At 39.0% G+C, this 26,324-nt stretch overlaps 1 protein-coding gene across 2 annotated transcripts in view; it reads left to right on the forward strand.

Moving 5' to 3' along the window:
- glb1l2 (galactosidase beta 1 like 2) overlaps nt 1-26,324 on the forward strand; it is a 67,298-nt gene that overhangs the window by 31,737 nt on the left and 9,237 nt on the right. For both annotated transcript variants that reach the window (XM_052039661.1, XM_052039662.1), the window contains 13 exons: nt 280-375; nt 2,515-2,623; nt 4,335-4,427; nt 5,975-6,056; nt 6,678-6,739; nt 11,500-11,581; nt 14,040-14,177; nt 15,494-15,574; nt 16,862-16,968; nt 21,484-21,630; nt 23,099-23,170; nt 25,156-25,234; nt 26,210-26,297. In XM_052039661.1, coding sequence (XP_051895621.1) covers nt 280-375; nt 2,515-2,623; nt 4,335-4,427; nt 5,975-6,056; nt 6,678-6,739; nt 11,500-11,581; nt 14,040-14,177; nt 15,494-15,574; nt 16,862-16,968; nt 21,484-21,630; nt 23,099-23,170; nt 25,156-25,234; nt 26,210-26,297 — 1,236 coding nt within the window. The remainder of the gene's footprint in view (nt 1-279; nt 376-2,514; nt 2,624-4,334; nt 4,428-5,974; nt 6,057-6,677; nt 6,740-11,499; nt 11,582-14,039; nt 14,178-15,493; nt 15,575-16,861; nt 16,969-21,483; nt 21,631-23,098; nt 23,171-25,155; nt 25,235-26,209; nt 26,298-26,324) is intronic.

Consider the following 26,324-nt stretch of genomic DNA (forward strand, 5'->3'; position numbering starts at 1 on the left):
CAGGAAAGTTGTAGAATCTTGGGGGGAGTTGATGGGGATGGGGGAGAATAAAATGGGATTAGTTGTAAACGTGTGCTTGATGTCGGCATGGTCTAGGAGGTCAAGAGGACCTGTTTCCACAATGTATGTCTACAAGTATCACACTACCTGAGCTTGAAGAATTTAGGCCCCTTGGTAACAGTCAAGGATAAGGAGCCACCAGTGAGTGCAGGATGTAGAGTTGACCTTGAAAGGCACCACTTTGTTAAATGGCTCAATGTGTTATACTTTCTTTTGCAGGGCATATCTCAAATTAGCCAATGATTTGGACTTGTGGGTAATATTGCGCCCTGGACCATACATCTGCTCAGAGTGGGATCTTGGTGGTTTACCCAGGTAAATGCAGTAGGAATCTTGTCTGAAACAAAGCAAAATATTTACCTTTCCGGCTGTACAAACTGAGGGTAAAACTTTCAGAGCATGCCCAAGGGAGCAATGTTCACTTTGCTGAAAATAGATTTGTTGCCTTGCCATCAGTGTTGGTGTAAACAGTTAGACCTAAAAATAGGCTGCAGTTTGTGACAGGGTAAGAACTTAATTGGTGGCCTCAGATGACCCAGTAAACTGAGAATCAAAACCTTGAGTCAATTTAATTAAAGTTGATCCCTGATGTATTATTCTTTAGAACTGAGATTCCCAAGCATTTCTTCACTGTGTGCTGACTTTCCAAATTTAGCAACTGCCTGCGTGCCTTTATCAGGATACATTTTTATGTTTAATTCCATGAATGCTCCACAACAAATCATCTGCATGATCAACTTCCCTGATTGGATCTGGTTACCTTCCCTGCCCCTCTCTACTCTCTGAACAGCCCTGCTCTCAGCTCAATTCCATAAATACTTTACAAATCTGTCATTGCAGGGTATATGACTCATAGTTTAGCAAACTACTGGATTGAAGATACCGGAAAGTATATAGAAATATAGAGATTAGACTCTGCTCATCTTTACAAAATATGGATATTCCAGCATTGCTATGGAAAGAAGCAGTTATTATGCAGCTGTTTTGGGCCATACATCCATTCTTCCATTTTTTAGAGAAAACAATTTTCTCTTTTAGAATGTATTAGCTAAATTAGCAGGAAAGTTCTTGTATCATTAAAAAGGAATGTTGAGAGTTTATTTGAAGGCAGTGGCAGAGAAACGTGTGCAACATTAGAAAGTGGGGGCAGGGATAATAATAAAAGATGCATTCCAGAATCACACAGCATGGAAATGGGCCATTCGGCTCAACTCATCCATGCCAACCTATGGGCACCCTTCCATAATGACCCCATTGCCCAGCACTTGGTCCATAGCCCTCTCTACCTAAGTGATTCATGTGCTCATCAAGACACTTCTAAATGCTTAGATGTTTAGTTGGTTAACTTTGAGCAGAAGTAATTCTGGCTTTTGCTCCAGTGTTTTGGCGGGTGTCAAAGAAGGTTTTCCTCTTATTGATATTGGTTGTACAGATAAAAAAACAAGATGCTGGAGGAACTCAGCAGGCCAGGCAGCATCCGTGGAGAAAAGCAGGCGGTCAACATTTCGGGTCAAGACCCTTCTTCAGGACTGAAGATGGGAAAGGGGGAAGCCCAATATATAGGAGGGAAAAACAGAGCAGTGATAGGTGGACAAAAGGGGTGAGGCGGGGTGGGCACAAGGTGGTGATAGGTAGATGCAGGTAAAAAATAGTGACAGGCAGATGTGGGGGAGGAGGGGAGAGCAGATCCACCAGGGGATGGGTCAAAGGTATGGAGGCAGGTGGCGTGGGGGGACGAGAGGGAAAAAATGGGCGAGGAGAAAAAAGAGAGAGAGGCTAGGAAAGGGAAGAAAAGAAGAGGCATAGTGAGGGGGTGGGTTTGGTTTACTTAAAGCAGGAGAATTCTATGTTCATACCATTAGGCTGTACGGTCCCAAGAGAGAAAATGAGGTGCTGTTCCTCCAGTTTGTGTTTGGACTTCTCCTGGCAATGGAGGAGGCCAAGGACTGACATACAGTATCAGTGATGAAGTGGGAGGGGGAGTTGAAGTGACTGGCAACAGGGAGGTGGATCTTGAACTGTTTTAATGTCTAGAAAAAAAGCTGTACTGGATGACCAAGTAACTGGAATAGTAAATTTATTTGAGTGGTAATTGGCTGTGTTGACACTAACACAACCCTTAATAAAGCACAAATAAATTGTGTTCCATCATTGTTCTTAAAACCATATTTAAATAAAAATCCAACCCCTCTTTAAACTGTTAACAATTTTCCCATAGTGGAACCTTGTTGAGGAGTGTGATTTGTTTGAAAAATGGACTGCTGTCCATATTTTGATTGGTATAATTATGTTTGGTTTTATTTTGTTAATTGATATGTGGGAATGTATAGATTGTTTATATTTAAATGTATTAATGCTGAGGGGTAAAAAGAGCATGGGTTACTGGAAACTTTGATCATTATGTGATTGATTATTTAATTTTACTGTACACTATCTGATCCTTTCCCTTTTTAGTTGGCTGCTCAGAGACAAAAACATGAAACTGCGCACAACTTATGCTGGGTTTACCGATGCAGTCAACACCTTTTTCAATGTGCTAATTCCTAAAGTTATCCCCTTTCAGGTAAGTCAGACCAGTTCACTAGATCTTGCCACTTTATGGATGTGCGGTATCTCTAAGAAATGTGATTTATTTTGTAGTAGTTGGAAAGTTTCTTCTGTCACCACCAAATACATTTGAACTTGGCAAATTGATCCTCTGGCAACCAATATTTGATGTGATCCATATAAGTGTGATTTCCAACTTGTAAGTCTGTCAACATTGCAAAGGGACATTCAGATGGTGAACATCACTGAATTAGTTTCCTACCCCTTATGTTTATACTAAACATTGCATTTTTAAAGTTAATTATGGTAAGGTAGAAGTCATGTGACTATATTCTTTATCCTTTGTAAGGGTTTTTTTTAATATGAAATGTTGTGACATTTAAATAGATTATGATCTCCAGTCCCCAGGGATCTACGACTCTATTTTAAATCCATATTTCAAACTGAGAAAAGATTGGAATGTTTGCATTGAATTCTGTTTTCTTGGTAAAGTTAGTGTAATGAAAATTGTTGCTAGATGGCGATTCCAGAGAAAACAGCCAACGCTTGGTAAATGCATGGGTTGTGTCAGCAGCATCACATCTGGGGTTGGAGCTCAGTCATGCTGATTTTGGACCAAATGCATTTCACATCTGGCCTGTTAGCTTTATGCAGGGATGGCTGGCTTCTGTAGAGTGGCCGCATTCATTTAATTGTCAGAGGCATTCATAAACAGTTTAAAAAGGTGAGCAGTCCACAAGGACAGTAGGGAGTGGGCCTCAGGATCCACCAGCTGAGGATTAACCAGCTCCTGTAGACCACTCTGCCTGATGAGTTGGCTGCAGAGTGAGGGCCGAGCAACTTGTCCCACAAGACTGCAAAGTTTATTGTTGTAGTAAGCAGTAAACCTGAGGCATGGGCTGAGTCAAGGATGACTCAGTCCATTGAGCTCTTAGAAGCATTAGCAGAAACATTTGAAATTAGTGATTTATGAGAACGGATATTTAAATATATAAAGGAAAAAACTATCAAAGATGCCCTGGGGAATTAGCTGCATTTGTCAATTCTTCTTGCGTGTACAGCAACACTTGCTAGTAGCATGTGCACTTGAATGTTTTCTCATCTTGTTCTTTCACTCTTTCAACCTCTCGTGAGACCCATCTTGGAACCCACACGTTCGAACACACTATTTTTGTCCACCTTTCCAATATCCCCTTTGGTTTCTAATCCATTTATTTAATTGTAGTGATGTGAACTATTTTTAGAGGCAGATCTGCATGATGAATACAACATTGATTTACTAATGTTCTCCAAGGAAGGGAACATAATATCCTTAATTCTTTATGCCTGCAAATGAGTCCAGTCCTTTTCTAATGTATAGTTAACCACTCAATTGCATTCAATCACTATTAGTGGTGTACCACAAACTTCTCTGCAACTTTGGATGGGCAACAATTGTCATACCGCATTTTAAGGAAGGTTAAAAAGAGTAAATGTAGGTTGCTTTTTACCTGGTTGAGGACTAGCTCAGACTAGGCTGTGAAAGTGACAGCAGAACTATAGTTTGCTGATGCTCTGTACCTAACCTTAACCGTTGAAGGACTGTCAGTTGAATGAAGCATTGGTAAGTGTCCCCAGTGAGAGATCAACACCTCCCAGGAATGGAGAAAATTGAAGAAAAAGAAACAAAGTGGAAATATTAAAAGTGAAATTAGAGCAGATTCTAACCCTGTGTTTTTGATTTGTAGTACAAAGAGGGAGGTCCAATTATTGCCGTGCAAGTAGAAAATGAATATGGTGGCTATGCCAAAGATGAGAAGTACATGGCTTACGTACAGGAGGTAATGATACGTTTTGGAATGAAAATATGTCCTGGTATAATTTTAAGTATTGTCCCTCTTTCTCACTCCATTAAGTTCCACTGTTTTGATGATTGGGCAGGGAAGAATGACCCTTTCCTAGGATTCTGGTAATTCTCTCTGGGAAAAATTAACTCTCCTTTACCTGTGTTCTTTGTTTTCTTGTTCTCTCATCATGGACAACAATAACCTGGAGTCAGTGACCAAATATTATTATTGCTGCTAGTCCCATTGTGGATTTTGCTAAATAGAACATAGAAACATAAACATGTAGCACAAATCTAGATCTTGCCGTTCAGATGAATTATTAAACTTTGGTTACTTGTTCGTGCAATGGGATGCTTGGCAGTGGTGCACTTTTCTTTTTATGTGAACTTAACAATTCTACATGAGGAAAAATTAGTTTCATTAGTTGTGTTGTTGCCCAGGCACAATAGCAAACAGATGAATGCTTCTCTTGAAATAGTGAGCAAAGTGATGTCACAGGTGTGCTAGCTATTCTTCTTCTATCAGACCTGATAGAAGTTTATAAAATTATGAGAGGCATAGATGCGGTAGACAGTCAGAATCTTTTTCTCAGGGTAGAAATGTCAAGTATTAGAGGACATGCATTTAAGATGAGAGGGGGAAAGTTTAAAGGAGATGTGTGGGGCAAGTATTTTAACAAGTGGTGGAAACACATACAGTTGTGGCATTTAAGAGGCTGTTAGACAGACTCATGAGTTTGCAGGGAATGGAGAGATGTGGATCATGAACAGGCAGAAGAGATTTAGTTTAATTCGACGTTGTGTTCAGCGCAGACATCATGGGTCAAAGGGCCTGTCCCTGTGCTGTATCATTCTATGTTCTATTGCTATTGCATGCAGTCACTTTTGATTTAAATTTACTATAGACCTAAACAAGTTTATGACTAAACCAGTAGATTTATGAATTCCCTGCTCCAGGAGGAGAGCTATGTCAGGGAGTGTGTGGGTTGGAGAGAGAGCCATATTCTCTGGTGCTGATACTCCAACCTGTTTGAATTGGTAAACTTAACCAATAGTGGTGACTTCTCATGGCTGCCTGATCAAGCCTAATGCACCTTACTGCTTGTGTCTTTATATGTCCAACTCAACTAGTTCCAAATGTCCATTGAATATTAATGTTGCTGATGGCATATGAAAGTGTCAGCTACCTACTGCTGATGCTTAGTTCAAAGTGGCACTTAAACTTTTCTGTCCCGGTTATGTTGTTGTTGATGTTAATCCCCTGCAATGAGAAGTGTTTGTGTACCTCTTCTCTGAATTTGCTTTGGGTTACTTTACCCACCTATTTTGTGTTGATGCAAGGAATGAAGTGTAACTTGCCACTTGAGAATGCCATGTATTTCTCAAGGACTAAATGTGAGCTTCCAACAATATCTGTAGAACAAATAGAGCTGAAACAGTGATTATTTTACTTTGCATGTATTCTGCAGGCTATTCATTTCAAGACCTTGTTAGGAGTATTAACAATCAGTCCAAAAGTTATTTCTGTTTTAATCCTGCAAGGCCTTGTTGAGCAGAGGGATAGTGGAATTATTGATGACTTCTGACAACAAAGATGGATTAACTAAGGGATCCATTGCAGGAGGTAAGTACTAACTTGGGGATTAGGATGACGAATGACATCATAAAGATTTTAATAATTATTGTGCAAGGATTACAAGGTGGAAAATAAATCATACCTCCACTGTTATGCATGAAACAGCTTCAGTTAATTTTTCTTAGACACAGAAACTAGAAAATTTTTCACTTGCAAACTACCAGGCACATTCCAAAAGGCATTGAAGCAGCAAACTATAATGTCCTAAACATGATATTCCAAATTGCTCATTTAAATCTGCTTTGCCTGGGTACCCTTTTACTTTGACAAAGATTACTGTGCTATGGTGTGGGGATCTGTGTCCATTAGATTGGAAGTACTGAAATTTTGTGTGGCAAACTGGTGCAGATGAGGTGGTGGTTGTGATGCTATCTTTAATGAGGGAACAAGAGAGATGAACTTGCTTGAACCCAATTAGACCCAATCATTCTTGGCACTTGTAGTCCAAATTGGAGTGTTATCTCCCCTTGCCTAGACAACCAAATTTAATATGCTAAGAAAAAGTATCTAACATTCAGTATTGTGGTCCTGCAAAGTTATTTGCAGAAGTGAATTTCCTCTTTGTGTGATTGCTGTTGACAATGTTAATGCATTTTGATACATTTACAGCTTTACCGACTTTCAACTTTCAGAAGCTGGAATCTGGACTAACATTAATGAAAGATTCAGAAGTAAGATTTTTTTCAATATATCTTTGGACATGTAATACCTTAACTTGTGGAGCAGTGTGTTGTGTGAAATCGTTCTTTACTGTCTTAGGGATCAAGGACTCTGAACATGAGCTTTGTAGACCAAAACTAGTTTAGTCACAAAGGCAAACGCGGGACAGAATGGATGGGAACAGACACATGCCCACTCAGGCACAGGATACCACGAACACGAGAGCGTAAGCACAACGGGGGTAAAATACACACACACACACACACACACACACACACACACACACACACACACACACACACAATAACAAGGTACAACTTCAGGATGTAACACTTCAATGCCCGTCCCACACTAGCATTGGCCCTTAACGCTCCCTGAGTCTGAGTGAAACGGTCCCTGACCATGTGGTGATGCACTCTTACCAATGATCTCTGCAGCGTTGTCTCACTACTCCTGGGGTCATCAAAAGAGGAAGGACTAGTGGATGCAGCCCTTTTTATGGTGCTAGGAGGCTGGCTGGAGCCTCACTGTTGTGATTTAAATGAGCCAATGGTGTGGGAGTCAAAGACAAAGGTTCCTGCCACAGCCAATGGTCAGGCAGATTCAGAGACGAAGGGTACTGGTCAGGCAAGTTCAGAGGCAAAAAGTACTCTCACACCTGAGGGGTGGGTGGAGCCGCACCTTGATTGACAGTAGTATCACTTCCGATCGGAGGAGCAATGCTGTCCTCCGGTCAGCGGGGGTCATTGTCGTTACTGTCACGTGACAACCATGTGGATTTCTCACAACACAGTGGTCTTGTGGTTAGTTCTTAACAAAGGTATGATTTTATGAAGATCAAATAAGAATGACTGCAGTGCCTGGAAATCTGAAATACAAACAAAATTTTGGAAATACTCAGCAGATCAGGCAGCATCTGTGGAAAGAGAAATAAAGTTGACGTTTCACACGGAAGATCCTTTGTCAGAATTGGGAAGGAAAGAAAATAAATTGTGTCAAACTGCATGGAGGGTGGGCAGGGATAGATAGGATGATGGGAATAACTCTGAGTATGAGGCCAAGGTTGCCATGGGGATATGCTTTAAATGAGGTCATCTGATGGATGCATTAATGGGGGCAGTGAGGGAGGGAGGACATGATCCTTTGTTCATAAATGCCATGAAATGAAGGCAGTTAGAGAGCAAGAGCACTGACACAGTGTAGGTGTAGTGAAATGCAGGGCATGCCCAGAAGGTCAGGCTATGCTCATGAATAAAGAACAACAGACAGTATCACAGATAGATGAACTGGCTCATTTTGTTATAGAGAAGACGAGTTACCTGAAGCTATAGAACTCAGTATTGAGTCCGGAAGGCTGCAACATGCCCAGATGGAAGATGAGTTTCTGCTCCTCAAGCTTGTGTAGGGCGTCGCTATAACAATGCTGGAGACCGCAGACTGATAGGTCAGAGAGGAAGTGGGATGAAAAATTAAAGTGAGAATCAGAATCCAGTTTACTATCACTGATGTGTCGTGAAATTTGTTGTTTTGCAGCAGCAGTACAGTGCAAGATATAAAAATGACTATAAGTTACAAAAATAAATAAATAGTGCAAAAGAGGAAAAACGAGGTAGTGTTCACGGACCATTCAGAAATCTGATGACAAAGGGGATGAAGCTGTTCCTAAAGTGTTGAATGTGGGTCTTCAGGCTCCTGTTCCTCCTCTTCTCTTCTGCACCCCCCCGATGGTAGTAGTGTGAAGGGGGCATGTCCTGGATGATGAGGGTCATTGATGAGGGTCCTTAATGATGGATGCCGCCTTCTTGAGGCACCGCCCCTTGACAATGTCCTCGATGGCAGGGAGGGTTATGCCCTTGATGGAGCTGGCTGAGTATACAACCCTCTGCAGCCTCTTTCAATGCTGTGCCTTGGAGCCTCCATACCAGGCGGTGATGCAACCAGTCAGAATAAAGAAGGAAGGTCAAGATCACCCTTGTGGACTGAATGCAGGTGCTCTGCAAAGTAGTCAGTGAATCTATGTTTGGATCTCCTCTGTGGAAGAGACCACGATGTAAACACCAAATTCTTGACACTTGATTGGAAGAAGTGCAAGTGATTTGCTGCTTCATCTGGACTGACTATTTGGGTCCCTGGATGGTGGGAGGAGAGAGTTTAAAGGCCAGGTGTTGCATCTTCTGCAGCGGCATGGGAACGTGCAGTAAGAAGGCTAGTGGTTGGTGGAGAGGGAAGAGTGAACCAGGGTGTCGCAATGGGAATGGTCCCTTTGAAATGTTGTAAAGGGAATGTGGGGTGGGGAGGGGGTAGTTGTATCTGATGGTGGATTCTCATTGAAGCAGCACCAACACTGTTATGGATGTACTGGAAAAAACAGTTGAGCTAGAGGACTTGAGCTGGGCTGAAACAAAAGCTCTTCCATGTCTCTGATATAATTTATACGTGCTACTTTATTACTAAACAAGTTAAAGTTCAATACATGCAAGTATGTGACCGAACAGGAGAATTGATAGTCCGTGCTCCCATCCTGCGTAGGAACCAATAGCCCAGTCACCACCCACCTGTCAAGCTGCACAGCCGCCTTTTACCTTGACTCCGCACTCCTTCAGTGTGACTGCTGGAGTTGGCTTGACAATTTAAACTGATAAACTTTCACAAGTAAACTGTGCAGAATGAATTTTTATGCCTCCAACCTCTCCTTACCACACCTAGAGTTAATTGTCCCCAGCAATCAATCTACCACATATCCTAGGCCATCAATGTTCTGAAAAAAAACCACCTCTGCTCAACAGGCAACAGCTATCTGTTCAACTATAGTGTTACGGACTCAGTGAATGTCCCTTTAAGATAGAGAGAGTGTGTGAGCGTGTGTGTATTTGTGTGTGTGGCGTGCTTACGTCAATAGAAGATAAAGGACGTAATGACGTTGTTGAAGTCAGAAGAAGAAAAGAAGAGAGAGGGAAGGGAGAGAGACACCAGCCTGCTAGTTTTCTCTATCGATGGATGAGAAACTATAACTGTGTCTGCCACTGAAATCCATGTATGGAAGTTGGAAGTAATCCGGTGGAGTTCACTTTGTTGCTGACCTGTAGAAGGAAACAGGTATTTGTGTGTGGACGACCACAATTCGGATGCTTTTCGGGGTGAGGAAGTCACTACCGAGTAAACACTGGAGTGTCGTTTGGGTTCCATCGTGGAACATTTGGATTTCGTATTTACTCTCTCTCTGTTTCTCTACGTCTACGTCTTATCTTCAGACAACGGTGGTTGTTGAAGAAGCCCTTGCTCATGTTTCACCTTATGGCTTGCGGAACTGAACTTTAAGAACCATTCCGGAACTTGGAGTTTGGGACTTTGTCACACACACACGAAGAGTTTAGTTTAGGGGTTAACGTTCAAGGTTTAACATTTTTGAATTCTAACATACTAACATTTTTACTTTTATTTTACGTATTATCATAACTAGTGATTAATAAAATAGTTTTTAACACTGAATCATGCTCAGTGTGTTTCTTTTGTTGCTGGTTCGTGACAATAGTTTACAATAAAAACTGAAAATAGCTGGTAAGGTAGCATTTTGTGGAAACAGAAATAGGCTGTGTTTCAGGTCAATAATTTTTCATCAGAGCTACTTTCATTGTTTTCAATTTTTATATCAGATTTCCAGCTCCTGCAGTTTTTTGCTTTGGTAAGGATAATTGGTAAGAAACTTGGTTCAGTGTTTTGCATTGTTTTTAGAGAAAAGTTAAGAGAAGCAATTAGTTTACTCACTTTGGGCAATGAGTCCAGCCATATAAAAGATATGTAAAATTAATGAATGTCAATCTGACCAAGGTCTAAAGGAATAAAAAGGAATAGATTATCAGTGCCAGTATTGGAATTGAGGATTAGACAAATAGTACTCTATCTCAATTGGTGTATTGTTTTGAAAAAATCTTTCTATTCATTGATGCGTGCAAGTGCCTTCCTAAGAAAAGCAGCGTGAAGGCTTGTGTGATCTAGATTTTTTTTTAAGTATTGCTTGATGTATCTTGCATGTGTATAGTGATAAAATGATTATATATTACATCTAAATATGCAATTAGAATGGAATTAATTTATGTTACATAACAGATTGTGCCATATCTGTGATTGTTTTGTTTCCTCCCAGTGATAATCTCCAAAACATGATTAAAAATAGTTGTGGTTCTGAAGCACCTTTCCCTGAGCGAAGACTTTAGAATTTCAGACTCCAGTCTTCCCAATGATCAAGGAGACAGCAGGAGCATAATTTGTATATTATTAGTCCTCTGGGCCTAGACAATCCAAGATGGAAGAATAGAGCTGGTGCAGTTGGCCTCAGTTCCTTGAGCTAGGAAGAGTTTTAGGGGAAAAAAATTGCTCTTGGTTACAATTCTGGGAGTTCTTTGTCTATATGTGTGTCCACAGTGACTGAATTTTGGAGTATAGTGTGTTGTTGCCTTCTGCAGTCAAATAGCTGACAAGTTTTAAAAGAAGAATGTGGAACAAGTTACCACAAAGATTCAGAATTGTGGAAAAGTACCTCAGCAGGGAGTCAGTGCCTTCAAGAGTGGATGCAAGGAATGACAAGGAGATTTAATGTGAATAATGATCATGGATGCAGAAGATTATCTGGCCAGTTGACCTTCTGCATTAATGCTTGCTCTGTGGAAAAACTCTCTCTCCTGTGTATTTTAGTTTACCAATTTTACACATCTTGCAAAATGTCAATATTATTCCGTGGTCTTGTACCTAGTCTTTTCTCATCTATTTTTAGCCTGGCAAACCTAAGTTGGTAATGGAGTACTGGAGTGGCTGGTTTGACCACTGGGGCAGTGGTCATCACATCTATCGGGAAGGTACGTGGAATTGTTGGAGTTTTTTTTTTGTATTTTGAATGTATTTCTGTTTATTTTACTGGCCCTGTTCTTCCTTTCACTCTCTGGAATTCTCTACCCAGACGATAAATAAATCTTTGAGTGATCAGGGAATTGAGAGTCCTGTGGAACTGGCAAAGAATTGAAGTGGACCACCAGAAAATAGGAGCAGGAGTAGGCTACCTGGCCCCTAAACCTGCCATGCCATTCAGTGGGACAGATCAGCCATTGAATAGTATGGCAGGTTTAGGGGCGGGGTACCCTGCCCCTTCTATTTTCTGGTGTTCCTCTGTCCATGTATCTGTAATAAACATTGCTTAGGTGGAATTGCTGAAAGAATTTCATTGCTAGGTTCACTTTTGATTTATGTGAATTTTCTGCAACTTATTTGTCAAAACAATAAGGACCATGCAAATCCCTGCCCTGGTCATAAAGTTACTGGCAGATTTCAAGGCAGTCATAGAAATTAAAATGTGTCAAATTGGTTCTTGGCTCCCTGGTGATTTTTTTTTTTCTTTTACAATCTGTTATTAACTCGGTAAGAACCACATTTATAATAAGATTTTTGCCCAAACCTGTACAACAGTGATGATTTAATGCATCCCAATGGAATTCTCAGTCACCAGAGTAAAAGCAATCCCCTAGAGCTACTCCAGGTGAGAATAGCGGAGTATCATTACAGCAGTCATTGCCTGTACGTGATTGTATGAAGCATTTTTATATTTTCTCATAACATGGGCAGAACTGATGAGCAGGGAAGGATTTTTATTTATGTAGCATCTCTCACAAAGACAAGACATTTCAATTCACTTTACATCCAGTTGGTGATGTAATGTACAAAGACACTGAGCCTTGGAGAGAGACAGCACAGAAACGGGACCTTCAGCCCACTGAGTCCACACCGACCATCAACCACCCATTCACACTAATCCTACAGTACTCCCATTTTTTATTCTCCCTGCATTCTCAACAACTCCCCCACCCCAGATTCTACCAATCACCTTCATACTAGGGGTGATTTACAGTGCCAATTAACCTACCAACCCAAATGTCTATAGGATGTGGGAGGAAACCAGAGCACCCGGAGGAAACCCACATGGTCATAGGATTGAACCTGGGTGTCTGGTGCTGTGAGGGCAGTTTTTCTAGGTGCGCACTCTGCTGCTTTTGTTGGAGTTGTAAATGTTGATGCCAGTTTGTGCAAAGTGCTATAATCAACAATATGGCATTACCGAGTAATCTCTTGCAGTGGCATTGCTTGAGGGGTAAAAGATATCCAGGTCTCTGGGGGGAAATTGCATAGCTCTTCTGGAAAGTAGTACAGCAAGTTCTTTTCATGAGGGAGCAGATGGGGAATCAATTTAACATCTTACTTGAAGCACAATAGTTCCTCTGGATATAACTGAAGTGTGAATCTGGATTTTGCAGGAGTGAGCTTTGGCCAAGCCAGAGACCAAACACAAGAGTCCACTCAGTATAAGTTGACTATATGCAAATATGATGGAATAGAATTATGGAATTTCATGGCACTGAAAGAGGGTATTCTGCTCACCTGTGCTGCCTCCTGAAAAAGTCTTCCACCTAATCACGTAGGGATCTTCTTTTCCTCAACCTCCAAAATTATTCTTTGTCAATAATTTATCCATTTTCCTTTCAAAGGTTTTCATTGAATCTCCTATCCCTCAGTGGCATGGGATCAAGCAATCCATTTGTCCAAAAAGACCCCTTGCTTAAACAAATTCTTCCCTATCCTTGTGTTAATAATATTAATTTTAAACTGATTTTCCTAGGGTTGCTAACAAGTTGATAATTTGCTTTCACAATTTCTTTATTATGTGTATTTCAAACTGCTGTATTTTCAAGCAACAATAAGTACATTCTTCGAGTTAAAAGACAGCTGTTTGCTGGATGTTTTGGGCAAATATGAATGTGCAAGAAACAGAGGCAAGGTGACATCTAGATTTATGTGCATAAAACATTTAGGTTGTGGTAGAAATGAAAAACTGATAAAAGGAAGCAATTGCATGGTTTTGAAGATCTAGGAAAGAATGATTTAGGGTGCTCAGATATGCATTCAATCTTGGAAGTTAGTGTGTTCATTTGTAGCTTTGGAGGAATAAATGAAGAAAGTTCAGAGAAGCATCAATCTTGGTAGTATAGATAAAATGGGGAAAGAGGCATTGTTTCAACTGGAGCAAGCAATGTTGGACAGTAGCAGTGGGTCTCATCAACAATATAACCATCAGTCTGCCTGCAGAAAGTTTTTTCCTATATGAATGTATGCTGTATAAATCAGTAATTATGTATAAGTTTTTCTGTTAAGCTTCTTATGTACCAAAAGCCTCTCTGTACGTTCGAACGGATTGTAGTTGAACCTTGATAATTGTTTCTGCTCTGTATCTCTTGCTGAGATTTTAGACTTGGTTTATTTCTACTGCAGGAATATTGGATACCCTTACGGCTCTTTTAAACAAAGGAATTTCCATCAATCTCTATATGTTCCATGGAGGGACTAACTTTGGCTTTATGAATGGTGCTCAGGACTTTGGCACCTACATTGCTGATGTCACCAGCTATGGTGAGTATACTGGAGATGCTGCTAGATTTCTCAGTGGAGTGGTAATTGTTCATTTTGGAGATCAAAATCACAACTGAATTTTTGAATTGTGGATATTAGTTCGGTCATGTTCAGTAGACGGGGCCTCTGATTAGTCTGGACCGCTTATTACAATTATTACCAGTCTGTTTGGCTGCAACATAGGCAATTGATCACAACATAAGAAAATCACAAAACTACAGATGCTGGAAATCTAAAATAAAAAGGAAAACACTGGAATCACTCAGCAGGACAGGCAGCATCTGTGGAAAGAGAAACAGAGTTGAAGTCTCTTTGTCAGAACTGGGAAAGAGAGAAAACAAGTTATTTTAATTAGCAGAGATAGTGGGGGGAGAGGGGTGGATAGGATAAAGGGAATATCTCTAGTACGGGGAGGCCAGGGTTGCTGTGGTGATATACTGATGAAAGGTTCATCAGGGCAATTGGAGAAAGAGAGAATATAAATAAAAGAATACGTAAAAGTTGTGAAATGCAGAGTAATAGGAAATGTCCAGCTGATTAGGCCTTGCTGAGCAGAGAGAGAAAAATGAAGTTGACATTACAGATAAACTTGCAACAGAACTGCTCAGTTCTATAAAGAACGTGAGCTACCTGAAATTATTGTATCTGATAGTCTCGATATTAGGTCTTTCCCATTTGTGCCATTAGACTCCACGAAGAATCTACTGGTACAAGGTTGAGGCAAGTGACAGGACAGAAGATGCACCTGCTGACTGGTTGCTGGAAGTTGCAACCTCTTGAGAAAGATAGGCAAGTCCTGTCATGTAATTAGGTAGGTGAGACCCATTGTCAGTATTGGACCTCTCTACTCAGCAATAGGCTTGATTGGGGAAAATCAGGAGCCATTTGTATAAATGCAGCAAAAGTAAGTTACCATTAGGTTTTAAATATATGTTATGAGTGCAATCAAATCCAAAACCTTTTATTGGGTCATACTGGACAGGATATTACAGAATCTACCTTGTGAACAAGAGCTTTTCTATGAAGGTGAATTAAGAAAAATGATAAAACTGAAAATTAAGTGCACAATACACAAATTAATATCTTCAATTGTTGAAATGTACTCCACTTCAAAACCAAGATATTGTGGATTATTTTTTAATTTATTCATGTGGTGGTACTAGTTATATTTTGCATGTTTATATTTGTGCTCTATCCTGTACAATATAACCTCTATTATTAATATGGAACCATTGGCTAATGTCAGATTGTGGTTTATAATATCTGACTTGTCCATTGACAGGTTTTCCATTTGGCTTAATTTTGTTCCTTTCCAGATTATGATGCACCCTTGTCTGAAGCAGGAGATTACACGGAGAAATACATGCAAATTCGAGAACTCTACAGCAAGTACCTGGGTAAATTCTCTTTACTTCGTGAATTTTTGGGAAAACTATGTCCACATTTGTTTGTCCATGCATGAAAATAGAAAGGGCAGAATCATCCCTCAGCCCCCTCCTGCACTAACAACCCTATTGGATGTTGGGTGAGAAGAACTCAAAATGAATGGCCAGGTTCAGATGAATACGTTTCAACAAGAGACATCCTGAAAACCTGGCAATTTCTGTAGAACATTCATTACTTTGCCTGTGTTCACTGACTTTACAGTGAAATTCGTTCCTTAAAATGTGAATTGTAAAGTAAGTGGGAATTGTCTCTGAATTATGCTCAGGAATGCAGGAATAGAATTTTCCATAATTTATCATATTATTGGTGATTGCTGTCTAACTTCCTGTATCACTAATGTGAGAATGGTTGTTTTGAGAGCAAACTTAGAATGAGGCATAATTGCTTTGCAATTCTATGCTGTAGCTGCTTTTGGCACAATTGATGATACCAACCTTCTATCTGCCAGTACTTTCCTCATGTCACAAATTAAGTATTCAGAATACTGTATCATCCTCATAGAAAGATTTCCCAACCATTCTTGGAATTTAATTTGAAGGTGATTTGCTTTCCTCTGCTGACTGTTCATGCATGTTTACTTACTGTACTTCATACACTAATTTTTTTCAGTACATTGGTATTTACTAATTTCTCATCATTTAAAGGATATTCTGTCATTTTGTTCTTTCCACCAAAGCTTGTTACACATTTTTCCACATTACACTAAATTTGCCGCATTGGTGCCAGCTTGCTTAACCTGTCCGTATTCTTCAGTTTCCTCACACCCACTGTGCTTCCATGCTTCAAACTGTTAGCAAAGTTGTGCATATAACATTTTGTTTTCTCATCGAAGTCACTAATCTAAATTGTGAAAAGCTGAGGGCTCATTACTGATTCCTATGGTACCACCTTTTTATTTCTGCTTTGCATCCTTTAACTTAACCTGTATCAATGTGTTTCTCCTGACCTCATGAGCCCTTGATATGGTCTCATATGGTACTGCATCAAGTGCTTTTTGAAAATTCTGATTTACTACATCCTCTCTCTTTACCCTGCTAATTACATCCTCACTGTTAAGTTAATCAAACATGATTTTCTGTTCATAAAATAATATTGTCTTTACTGAATAGTGTTCAGCCATATTACCACATCCTTAATGATGAAGTCAAGCATCTTGCCAGAATCTTTGTTTTTATTGATTCTGTTAGATCATAGGTTGCATTTAAAAATCAGATCAATTTTTCTCACCCTTGTTGCAGGTGAGGAACTACCTGAAACGCCACCTAAAATGCATAAGAAACGATATGCTGCTATTCAACCGAAGGAATACATTCCATTATGGGGTGCACTCAGTCAGTTAGAAAAGGTACATTTTATTGATTATTGCTTTACTGCGTAGCCATCCTGTGAAATTAAACGTGCAAAGTGAGTGATGCTAGCACACATTGGATGCAGATGTTAATAGGTTTGGCAAAGTCAATCCTGATCATAAGCTTTAGAAATGGTGGTCTTTTCCAGTTGGAAGTGACCATTGTTTTTAAATTGTAAGCTTCTAATTTGTATCTCACATAATGGAGTATCACTTCAAAATGAGAATTGATATTTGAATGTTTACTGCACTTGCACTGTGTTCCTTTAGGTGTTACTGTATACTTTTTGACAGATTCAAAATAAATGCCTATATTAATCAATCAGTTCTGCCTAAACAAGTTTCAAATATCGGGACGATGTGCCCTCTGAAATGAGACTTTCTAATGAGTTCCCAGACATGTATGAAGGCATGTAACTTCGCTGTATACTCTCACAGAAGCTGATGACTGCAACACTTTAAAATGTAAATGTATGTTAGCTCTCTCAGATGATGAGTGGTTTGGGGAGGAATAAACTAAAATTGAGAGGAAAGTTGATGAAGTGAAAGAATCAATGTACCTCCTGGCATACGTACATTGCACTTTTGAAAATCAGACCATCTGATCAACATTGCAAGCTTCTAATGCCCAGGCTTTCTAATGTAAGAAGAACAAAAAAAAGCTTTAGAAAGCTTGAAATATGTTCATTTAGATTTGCTTCAAAGTAGTTGAATTCTCCAGTGTGAGATTAGTTTCAGCCCCATCCAATGGCATTTATCCACTGAGAGTCAATTGACCACATTGTTTTAAATTTCTTGGGAATTAACATTTAAGTGACTGAATAGGCTTAATATGTTGGTATACCTGAATAGATGGTAATACAGTTGTTTGTTTGCACAACTGAAAGTCCTTGATTTGTGAGCGTTTCACTTGATTTATCAGAACATAATAACTTTACCAGCAATAAATTTTGTTTTTCCATTGTAATGCTTCAAGGAGTGGTTGTGTAATGCACCCAGGCTTGCTAACATTACAAAACTAGGTGGGAAAGTAAGAAGGTCAAAGGGGCTACAAAGAGATGTCAACATTTGATGTGATTTGGTAAGGATTGCAGGTGGAAGTGTGATATTCCCCATCAGAAATAGGAGCAGAGAAGTGAGCCATAAAGGCCTCCGATCCTATTCTTCTATTCAGTGCACATCCTTTCCCAGCCAATCACCATATTCCCCAATTCCCAAAGGATCCAAAAATCTGTTGTACATTCAGTATTTGAGCATTGATAACCTGCCGAGGCGAAGCAGGATCTTTTACAAAAGATGAATGAATAAAAGGAAAAGCAAAATACATTTTACCAAATGACATGAGTGAACATCGGTACTGGAATGGATTTGCTTTTCATATAAGAATTGCTGAAAATTAATGTGCTGCTGCAAAAGGCAATTAGCAAGACAAATGGTACATTTGTCCTACTTGAAAATGGGTTGGGAATTAAGTAAGAGTGTATGTATACTTTGCTGTAGTTGTACACTTCAGGAATTCTCTTTGGTGCTTTGGGGGTGGAGTAAGGGAAAAGAGTAGTAATTAGAGGTAATTTTTTATATTGTATAATATGGTTGTATATTGCTATTGAATTTCTAGACAATAACGTTTTAGCTTGACAGGCTGTTTGCCAAGAGACTTTTTTGCCTGGCTGGAGAGCTTAGCGTTAGGGTCATAGTCTCAGGATAAAGTATTAGCTATGCAGGGCTGAAGTCAGGAGAAATTTCTTCACTTGGAACACATGAATTTTTGGAATTCTGTATCCTAGGGGTTTGTGGATAATCAGTCAATTCAGTATTTAAAGACCAAAATAGATGGATTTTGGGTCTAAAGAGAATATAGAGATATTGTAATAGAGTGGGGACAATGGAATTGATGTAGAAACCAAGTCATCTGGAGTATTGCAGAGCACTTTTGTCCTCAACCACTTAGCAAGTCATGTGATTTTAAAGTCTTTGTGGTTTTGTAATCTGTTGCTACTTGGCAATTGATCAGATTTGTTGAAGAGAATTAACTTCATGCTGATGCTTGTATTGTAATCTTCAGGTTATTTCTGTTTGTTTTCCTACTGAATGTGTGCTGTTCTAGCTGGCTTGGTGCTGTACAGCATGAAAGGCCTTAACCTGATTGCCTTCCATGTTCAATTTTTAAAAATTTGGTGTGACGTTTAAAATGTAGGGGTTTACTGGTTATCTCTTGGGATCAAATGACAGGCGAGTCAAAAGTTTGAAACAACTGCAGATGTTTAGATATACACAAGCTTGTGCTTCATGCTTGCTTTAATGTCTCTCTGTTGTTCTGTAACCTCATCATTCCTCCACCCACCCCGGCCCCAAACCTTGGCTATTCCTGTAACCTTTTCCATTCCTACAAGCTCTCATATTTCGAGATCTTTCTTGTATCTCAAATACTGGCCTTCTGCACTTTAGATTTTCTTTTACAATATTTTTATTAAATCCATGAAAAAAATACAGAGTACATGCATCAAAAAAGAGTGAAAATACTACTGAATACATTGTGTTAAACCATACTTAGGATCATAATACTCTAAATTAATAATCACATGTAATAGTTAGTTAATAAAGGAAAAACTGGAATATTTTATAAAAAAAATCTACTCCCACTACCAAAAACCGAAGCTCTTTAATTGAAAAAAGACAAGGAAAAACCCTTGAAACATAACAATATCAGCCAATGTCTATATTTTAGTCACCAAATCAAAGGTTTTGAAAATAATTCAAAAAAGGTCCCCACAAGGTTTGAAAGTCTAAGTCAGATTCAAGAACTGAACAATGGATCTTCCCTACATTCAGGTATGACATAACATCCCGTAAACATTGAGCATGAGTAGGCAGAGTAACTTCCTTCCATTTGAGCAACACAGCTCTCCTGGCTATAAGAGAAATAAAAGCCGGAATGTGTAGATCAGAAGCCTTCAAAGTTGTATCTTTTTCTCCGACGATCCTAAATAATGCAGTCAAAGGATTAAGTTTAAAATTTATTTTAAAAAGGACAAAAAGTTTGAATCACCTCTGTCCAAATTTTTTTTAAGACTCTGACATGTCCAGAACATGTGAATTAAAGAAGCCTCTCCGTTATCGCATTTGTCACAGTAAGGAGATATATCAGAATAAAAACGGGATAGTTTATCTTTAGACAAGTGAGCTCTATGGACCACTTTAAAATTTTCTATTACTTCTCTGCTTGGTTCTTCACCTCCTTTATCATTAAATAAACTAACAGATAATTTAGTAGTTAAACACGCTTTGAGGATTTGTTTACAATTTAGAAAGTATTTTGGTTTATTGAGTTTTTCTTTGTCCAGTCCCATTTTCTCTAATTTTTTAAACCTTCTATGACTGATGTAGTTTTTAAAGGGTGGGACAAATTAGGTATTACTTGTTTTCAGGATCTGTTTGTTGGAGGAAACCTTCCTCCGTTTGAACAATTGTCTACCAAGTATAATTTGCCAAAAACTCATTGAGAGATTTTCTTCGATCTCAATTACGTTCTTTTCCTATGAGTCCTGATTAAAAATTTATTAGATGTAATCTTTAATTTGAAACCTTTTCACGATGGCTCAATATCTAATATTTATGACAGGTTACTAGGAATGAGTAAGATGCCACTAGATAAAATTAAAAACGCTTGGGAACAAGATTTGCGGATGTCAATTTCTGAGGAAACTTGGAATGAATTTTTAAATTGGTTAATACTTCGTCATTATGCACCCGTCATTCTCTCCTTCAATTTAAAGTGCACTTCAGATTTTAACCCTATAGAGTTGCTTTGGCTCTGAGCTCTGGAATTACATTCCTGAAGTCTTGTTTGCTCATTTAAGATGTTTTATAACTGTTTTTAATTAAACCTTTGGTTATATGCCCTTTTCTCTATCTGAATGGGTGTCAGATTTTTGTCTGATAATATGTCAATGCAGTGTTTTGGGAGTACATTATGCTGCAGTTACTATTGTAAATGGTATTGGTTTATTATTGTCACTTGTACTGAAGTACAGTGAAAAACTTGTCTTGCATACTGTTCGTACAGATCAATTCATTACACAGTGCAAATACATTGAGTTATTACAGAGTGCATTTAGGTAGTACAGGGTAAAAACAATAACAGAATACAGAGTAAAGTGCACAGATATGGGGAAGTGCATTGCAGGTAGACAATAAGGTGCAAGGTCAAACAAGGTAGATTGTGAGGTCAAGAGTCCATCTCATCGTATAAGGGAATCATTCAATAGTCTTATCACCATGGGATAGAAGCTGTCCTTGAGCCTGGCAGTATGTGCCCTCAGGCTCCTGTATCTTCTGCCTGATGGGAGAGGAGAGAAGAGAGAATGACCTGGGTGGGTAGGGTCTTTTATTATGCTGGCTGCTTCACCAAGGCAGCGAGAGGTATAGACAGAGTCTATGGAGGGGAGCCAGATGCAGATTGTTGTTATTAAAGTTAATGCAGGAGTAACGTATTCATCTGTCTTTTTATAGCCAATCAAGAGTGAAAGTCCTATCAATATGGAGAACCTGCCAATAAACAATGGCAGTGGGCAATCCTACGGATACACGTTATATACTACAGTAATAAGTAGTGGTGGAATACTTCGTTCTGAGCAGAATGTCCGTGACAGAGCACAGGTAAACAAGAAGTCTGATCTTTATATAATTTTGTTGCACTATTATACTCATTCAAATTGAAGGTCATAATTTCTGAGGAAGATCCAATTTTCAGCAGTTGCTATCTTGAGGTTGAGGTGGAGGAGGAAGTGAACTGTGAGGATGGATATCATGTTTGTATTATGGCATCAGTCCACTGGTAAACCCCTGAGAACATTATGTTTGCATTAGAAATGAGAAAGCTCTGAGAGATTAAAAACTGCAGTGTTCCTATCCCAACTGATCGCTTTATGATTGATTGTAGTAGCATAGAGTCCACTCGGGTTTGACACCCACCTCACCTCCTCCAATCTGAGGAATGTTGGGCATGAGGGATGCATTCACTTGTCTTACCTAGAGACTGGGACACAATTCAGGGGAAATATGTTGCACTGCATATTTCCTTAAATTACATGTTGTGATGTGATTATCCACATGGGTAGGCAGAGTGCCTATCCTCCTATCAGAACCATATTGAGGCAATTGGAATCTGAAAGGTTATCCATGTAGCAGGCACTTCATTATGTAACACTTATTTCCTGAAACACTAACCCCTCATTTGCAATATTGTTGGAAAATGTGTTCCTGTTTACCGTGAACAATAATCTGGGAGAGGTGCTGCAGTGATTGTTTGATTAATTTTTAATTCTCTCTTACTTCCATTGCTTTATCCAGAAAGTACTAAACTGGTATTGGACTCTAATAAATAGATACTTCTGTGATAGTGCAGAATTATACCAAGATTTAGTAGGTCCAGGCAGAGTTAGTTTGACCAGCTTTATCCTGACCAACTTAAAAGGAACTGAGAATCTATGAGTGACATCCATATGCAGCCAACTCAGCTCTTGCCTTGGGCCCCTACGAATTGATTCTAAATTGAGATTGGACAATAATAAGTAGATAATTCTGTGACAGTATTATTACAAGCACCATCTCCATCACCACTGCTTATTGTAGCCAGATCTACCGAGTGCAGTCCTGATTTCCGGTGCAGATTGAGTGGAGTTTGCACGTTCTACCAATGACAGTGGAAGCTTCCACTGGGTGCTCCAGTTTCCTTGCACATCCCAAAGATGTGCTGCTTGGGAGATCAACAGGCCACTGTAATTTACTTGTAGTGTAGGTAGGTGCACAAGGGTTAATGCACGTGTGAGGGGAAAATAGGTTACTGGGGAAATAAGTGGAGGAATGAGATTGATGAAATTCCTCTGAGATGCAGGGAAGACTTGATGGGCTGAATGGCCTCCTATGACCTAAGGAAATATAGAATGTGGAAATTATATGCAAAGAAGTAGCTGGAACATTAAAACTTGAACAATAGACTCACATTGTGTTTTTGCTGCTTTGGATGCACCTATTGCTGCTCTGTCCTGTGTCTGTTGGGAGCGTATCATTCATGCCCAGCTCCCTGGTTTCCATTTACATGACTTAGTTTATTTTCTTATTCTAGGTATTCGTTGGTGATCAGTCCATTGGATTCCTGGATTACAAGAATGTGGAATTGACTATCCCAGATATTACGGTGAATGTCATTAAAATGTCAGATTTGTAGATCATAGTTCTTTCTTATTATCTGTGCTTTTAAAGGTTGCAACCATACAATATGCTATTATTATTATGCTTTTACAAAAAATAGTGACTATAAAGAATGTGAGTTCAGTTTCATGTTGTGCCTTTCATCCCTTCTTTTATGAGCAAATCCACAAAGGAATTTGTATACAGCAAATAAGCTAATTGTCAAGTGCCTCTGTTTCTGAGGGATAAATATGAACATGGGGGGAAAATTCACAGAATCTCAATGGTTACAGCACAAAAGGAATCTATCTGATCCATTGAGTTCTTGCCAGCTTTATTCAAGGACACCTCATCTAGTTGCACTCCCCACCCTTTTCCCATAGCCCTACAAGTTTTTTTTTCCCAAGTACAGATCCAGTTTCTTTTTTGGTTGAATCAGTCTACTACTCCTGGCAGGGGATTCCAGATTTGAACCACTTGCTGAGTGAAAGGGTTTTTCCTTTGTCAACTTTTTTGGTTCTTTTTGCCAATTATCTGCATCCTTTGTCCTTTGGTTTTTGACCCCTCTGCCATTGAGAACAATTACACTCCATCTAATATAGGACCTTCCTGATTTTAGGCTCCTCAGTTCTCCGTGTCCTCTGTTACAAGGAGAACAACTTTTTCTTCTCCTGTCTATCCACATAATTGAAGTCCCTCATCTCTGCCATTGTTCAAGTAACTCTCTTATCCACCATCTCAAAGGCCTTCATATCTTTACTAGAGTCTAATGCTTAGCACTGGACAGAATAATCAGTTGTTGACTGAAATAAGTGTTTTATAAAGGAGCCTCGTATCTTTCTTCCTCTTGTATTTTATGCCTCTGTTAGTAAAAAAAAAAGCCCAGGATTCCTTATGCTTTTTTTTAATGTTGCTCTGTCATTTCAACTGTCATTTTCCCTTCTCTCTCTGTATCTGTACCCATTTCAGAATTTTGTCCTCTATATTCTCCCTCTTTTTTTAAATGTATTGTCATGGGTTCTTTTTCAACAACTGAACAAGATTTAAACTCTCATCCAAACGTTGATGTTTCTCAACTAATTAGGTAAATGCATCCGTACTGCATTTTAGCATTAGCTTAGATTATGCTCTGGCAAAAGAGAGAGATTTAGAGCACAACTTCTGATTTAGAAGTTGTCGTGGTGGTTAGTTCAAGAGCAACACTGAAAGAAATCCAGTTTGCAGAGTATCTGATATCTCAAAGGAAGTGACATTCAAAACTGAAGCATAGAATCTTTGTGTAAACTAATGTATGATAATTGAAGGTGAAAGAATAGGCACAGTAAACAGATTTTGCTGGCACCTTCAACCTCTCTGAGGTTTAAACTAAAACAAAAACACTGGCATTGCTTAGTACTGCACATTATGAACAAAATGGAAGGCTGGCAAGGAGAATAGTTGAATCTGAAGCTGAAGATTCTAATGGCTTATAGCTAAATGCATCATCTAATTTTGCAAATAGTATGCTGAAGCACTGTGTTAATTTGACGATCTCAACTAAAGGTAAATGGTTTACAATAGACCCAGTCTGGGATACCTATATTGCCTAATAACATTAAGAATTTCATTTTGGCCCTTTATAGTAAGAGCCAAATCCAGTGACCCTTGTACGCAGCCAACAGGCTTTGGAAAATCCTACAATCTTAAACCGTTGTAAAATGTGGAAACCAAAACCACAGTTTTACAATTCTTCCATCTATGTGTGGAGCTTCAACAATGGGGGATCTGGTAAAACATCTTAATTTTGTAACAGGCAGTCTGTGGAGATGTACCACTTCTCTTCTGTGTTTTTTAAATTGCTGTTGTGTCTGCTTTATATTGTCCCCTTTTAAATTGTTCTTTTCCATTGTATATCTGCAATAATCTTAATATTGCCCAGTTACTGTAATTAATTTTATTATGAAAGTCTCCTTTTTTTTTCCTTTTATTGAAACTGGATTATTCTTCTTTTAGGGTAAACAAAATTTAAGCTTTTTGGTGGAAAATCGTGGTAGAGTGAACTATGGCATAAAACTTGATGAGCAACGGAAAGGTAACTTGCTACAATGGTGATTGACAACGTGGTCAATGTTTTGCAGTGCATGGTTACATGGTACTTGCAAACAATGCAGTACCCTAAGCTATTCCATTAATTTCTTTTTAATTCCAACATACAAAGTCTAGCTACCAAAAAGAATTGTGCATTTAACAGAATGTATGATAGGCTCAGATACCTAGATTGTTATCTGGATTTCATTTCAGGTATTAGAAGAATTTTCCTCTGATAATAACTGTCTTGTTATGCAGCAGAGGGTAGTTTTCTAATTGGATAAGTAAGCCTCAGTTTGCCTGAGATGGTATTAGAAGGATAAATTGTTATTTTTAGCCTTCAGCTAAGGTGGTCAAGTTAACAGAATTCTTCACATGATCGCTTGCAAAATCTGGTAATATATTTAGTTGTAGCCTATCAAGGCCTTAATGCCTCTTCCAGTGTTGTCTTTTCAGCCTTGATTCCTTTATGTTCTGTCGACTTCATGTCAGGGAAAGCACATTGCCCCTACAGTAACTCCTTCAAATGCTGGTTTCCTAAAACCTTAAAGATACTAAATTATTTTGGTCTCCAATTTCAAATTCTCATTGCACCTTGCGATGTTGCCTGTTCCCTTTCCCTACAATGATCTTCAACCCTATAATTTGCTAAGTTGTCACATTCCTCTGCCTCTGGACTCTTTTTGCATCCCTCTTTCTCTGTCACACTGCCCTGCAAATCCTTTACAGAATTTTCCCACCTTCCTCTTTTCCATCAAGATCCTACTTAAAACATCCCTCTTTGACTGAGCTGTTAGCTATCCTATTGATATCATCTCTGGATTGGCATCCATTTTAGATGTTGTAACGTTCTTTCTGTGATAAAGATGCTTCATAAGTGCAAGTTTTTTTTTCATGTGCAACAAAAACAAAGGATTGCAGTATGGTCACCTGAAGATGTTCTACTCCCCTGGTGTCACTTAGAGTTTTGTTTCTTCAGGTATCCTAGGAGATATCTTTCTTGATAAGCAGCCTTTGAAAGGCTTTACAATCTACCCCCTAGAGATGAAAACAAGTTTTATTGAGAGGTAAGGCATTTTGTGTTCATCGTGCTT

Source organism: Pristis pectinata, chromosome 27 (assembly GCF_009764475.1).
Source record: "Pristis pectinata isolate sPriPec2 chromosome 27, sPriPec2.1.pri, whole genome shotgun sequence".
Lineage (NCBI taxonomy): Eukaryota > Metazoa > Chordata > Chondrichthyes > Rhinopristiformes > Pristidae > Pristis > Pristis pectinata.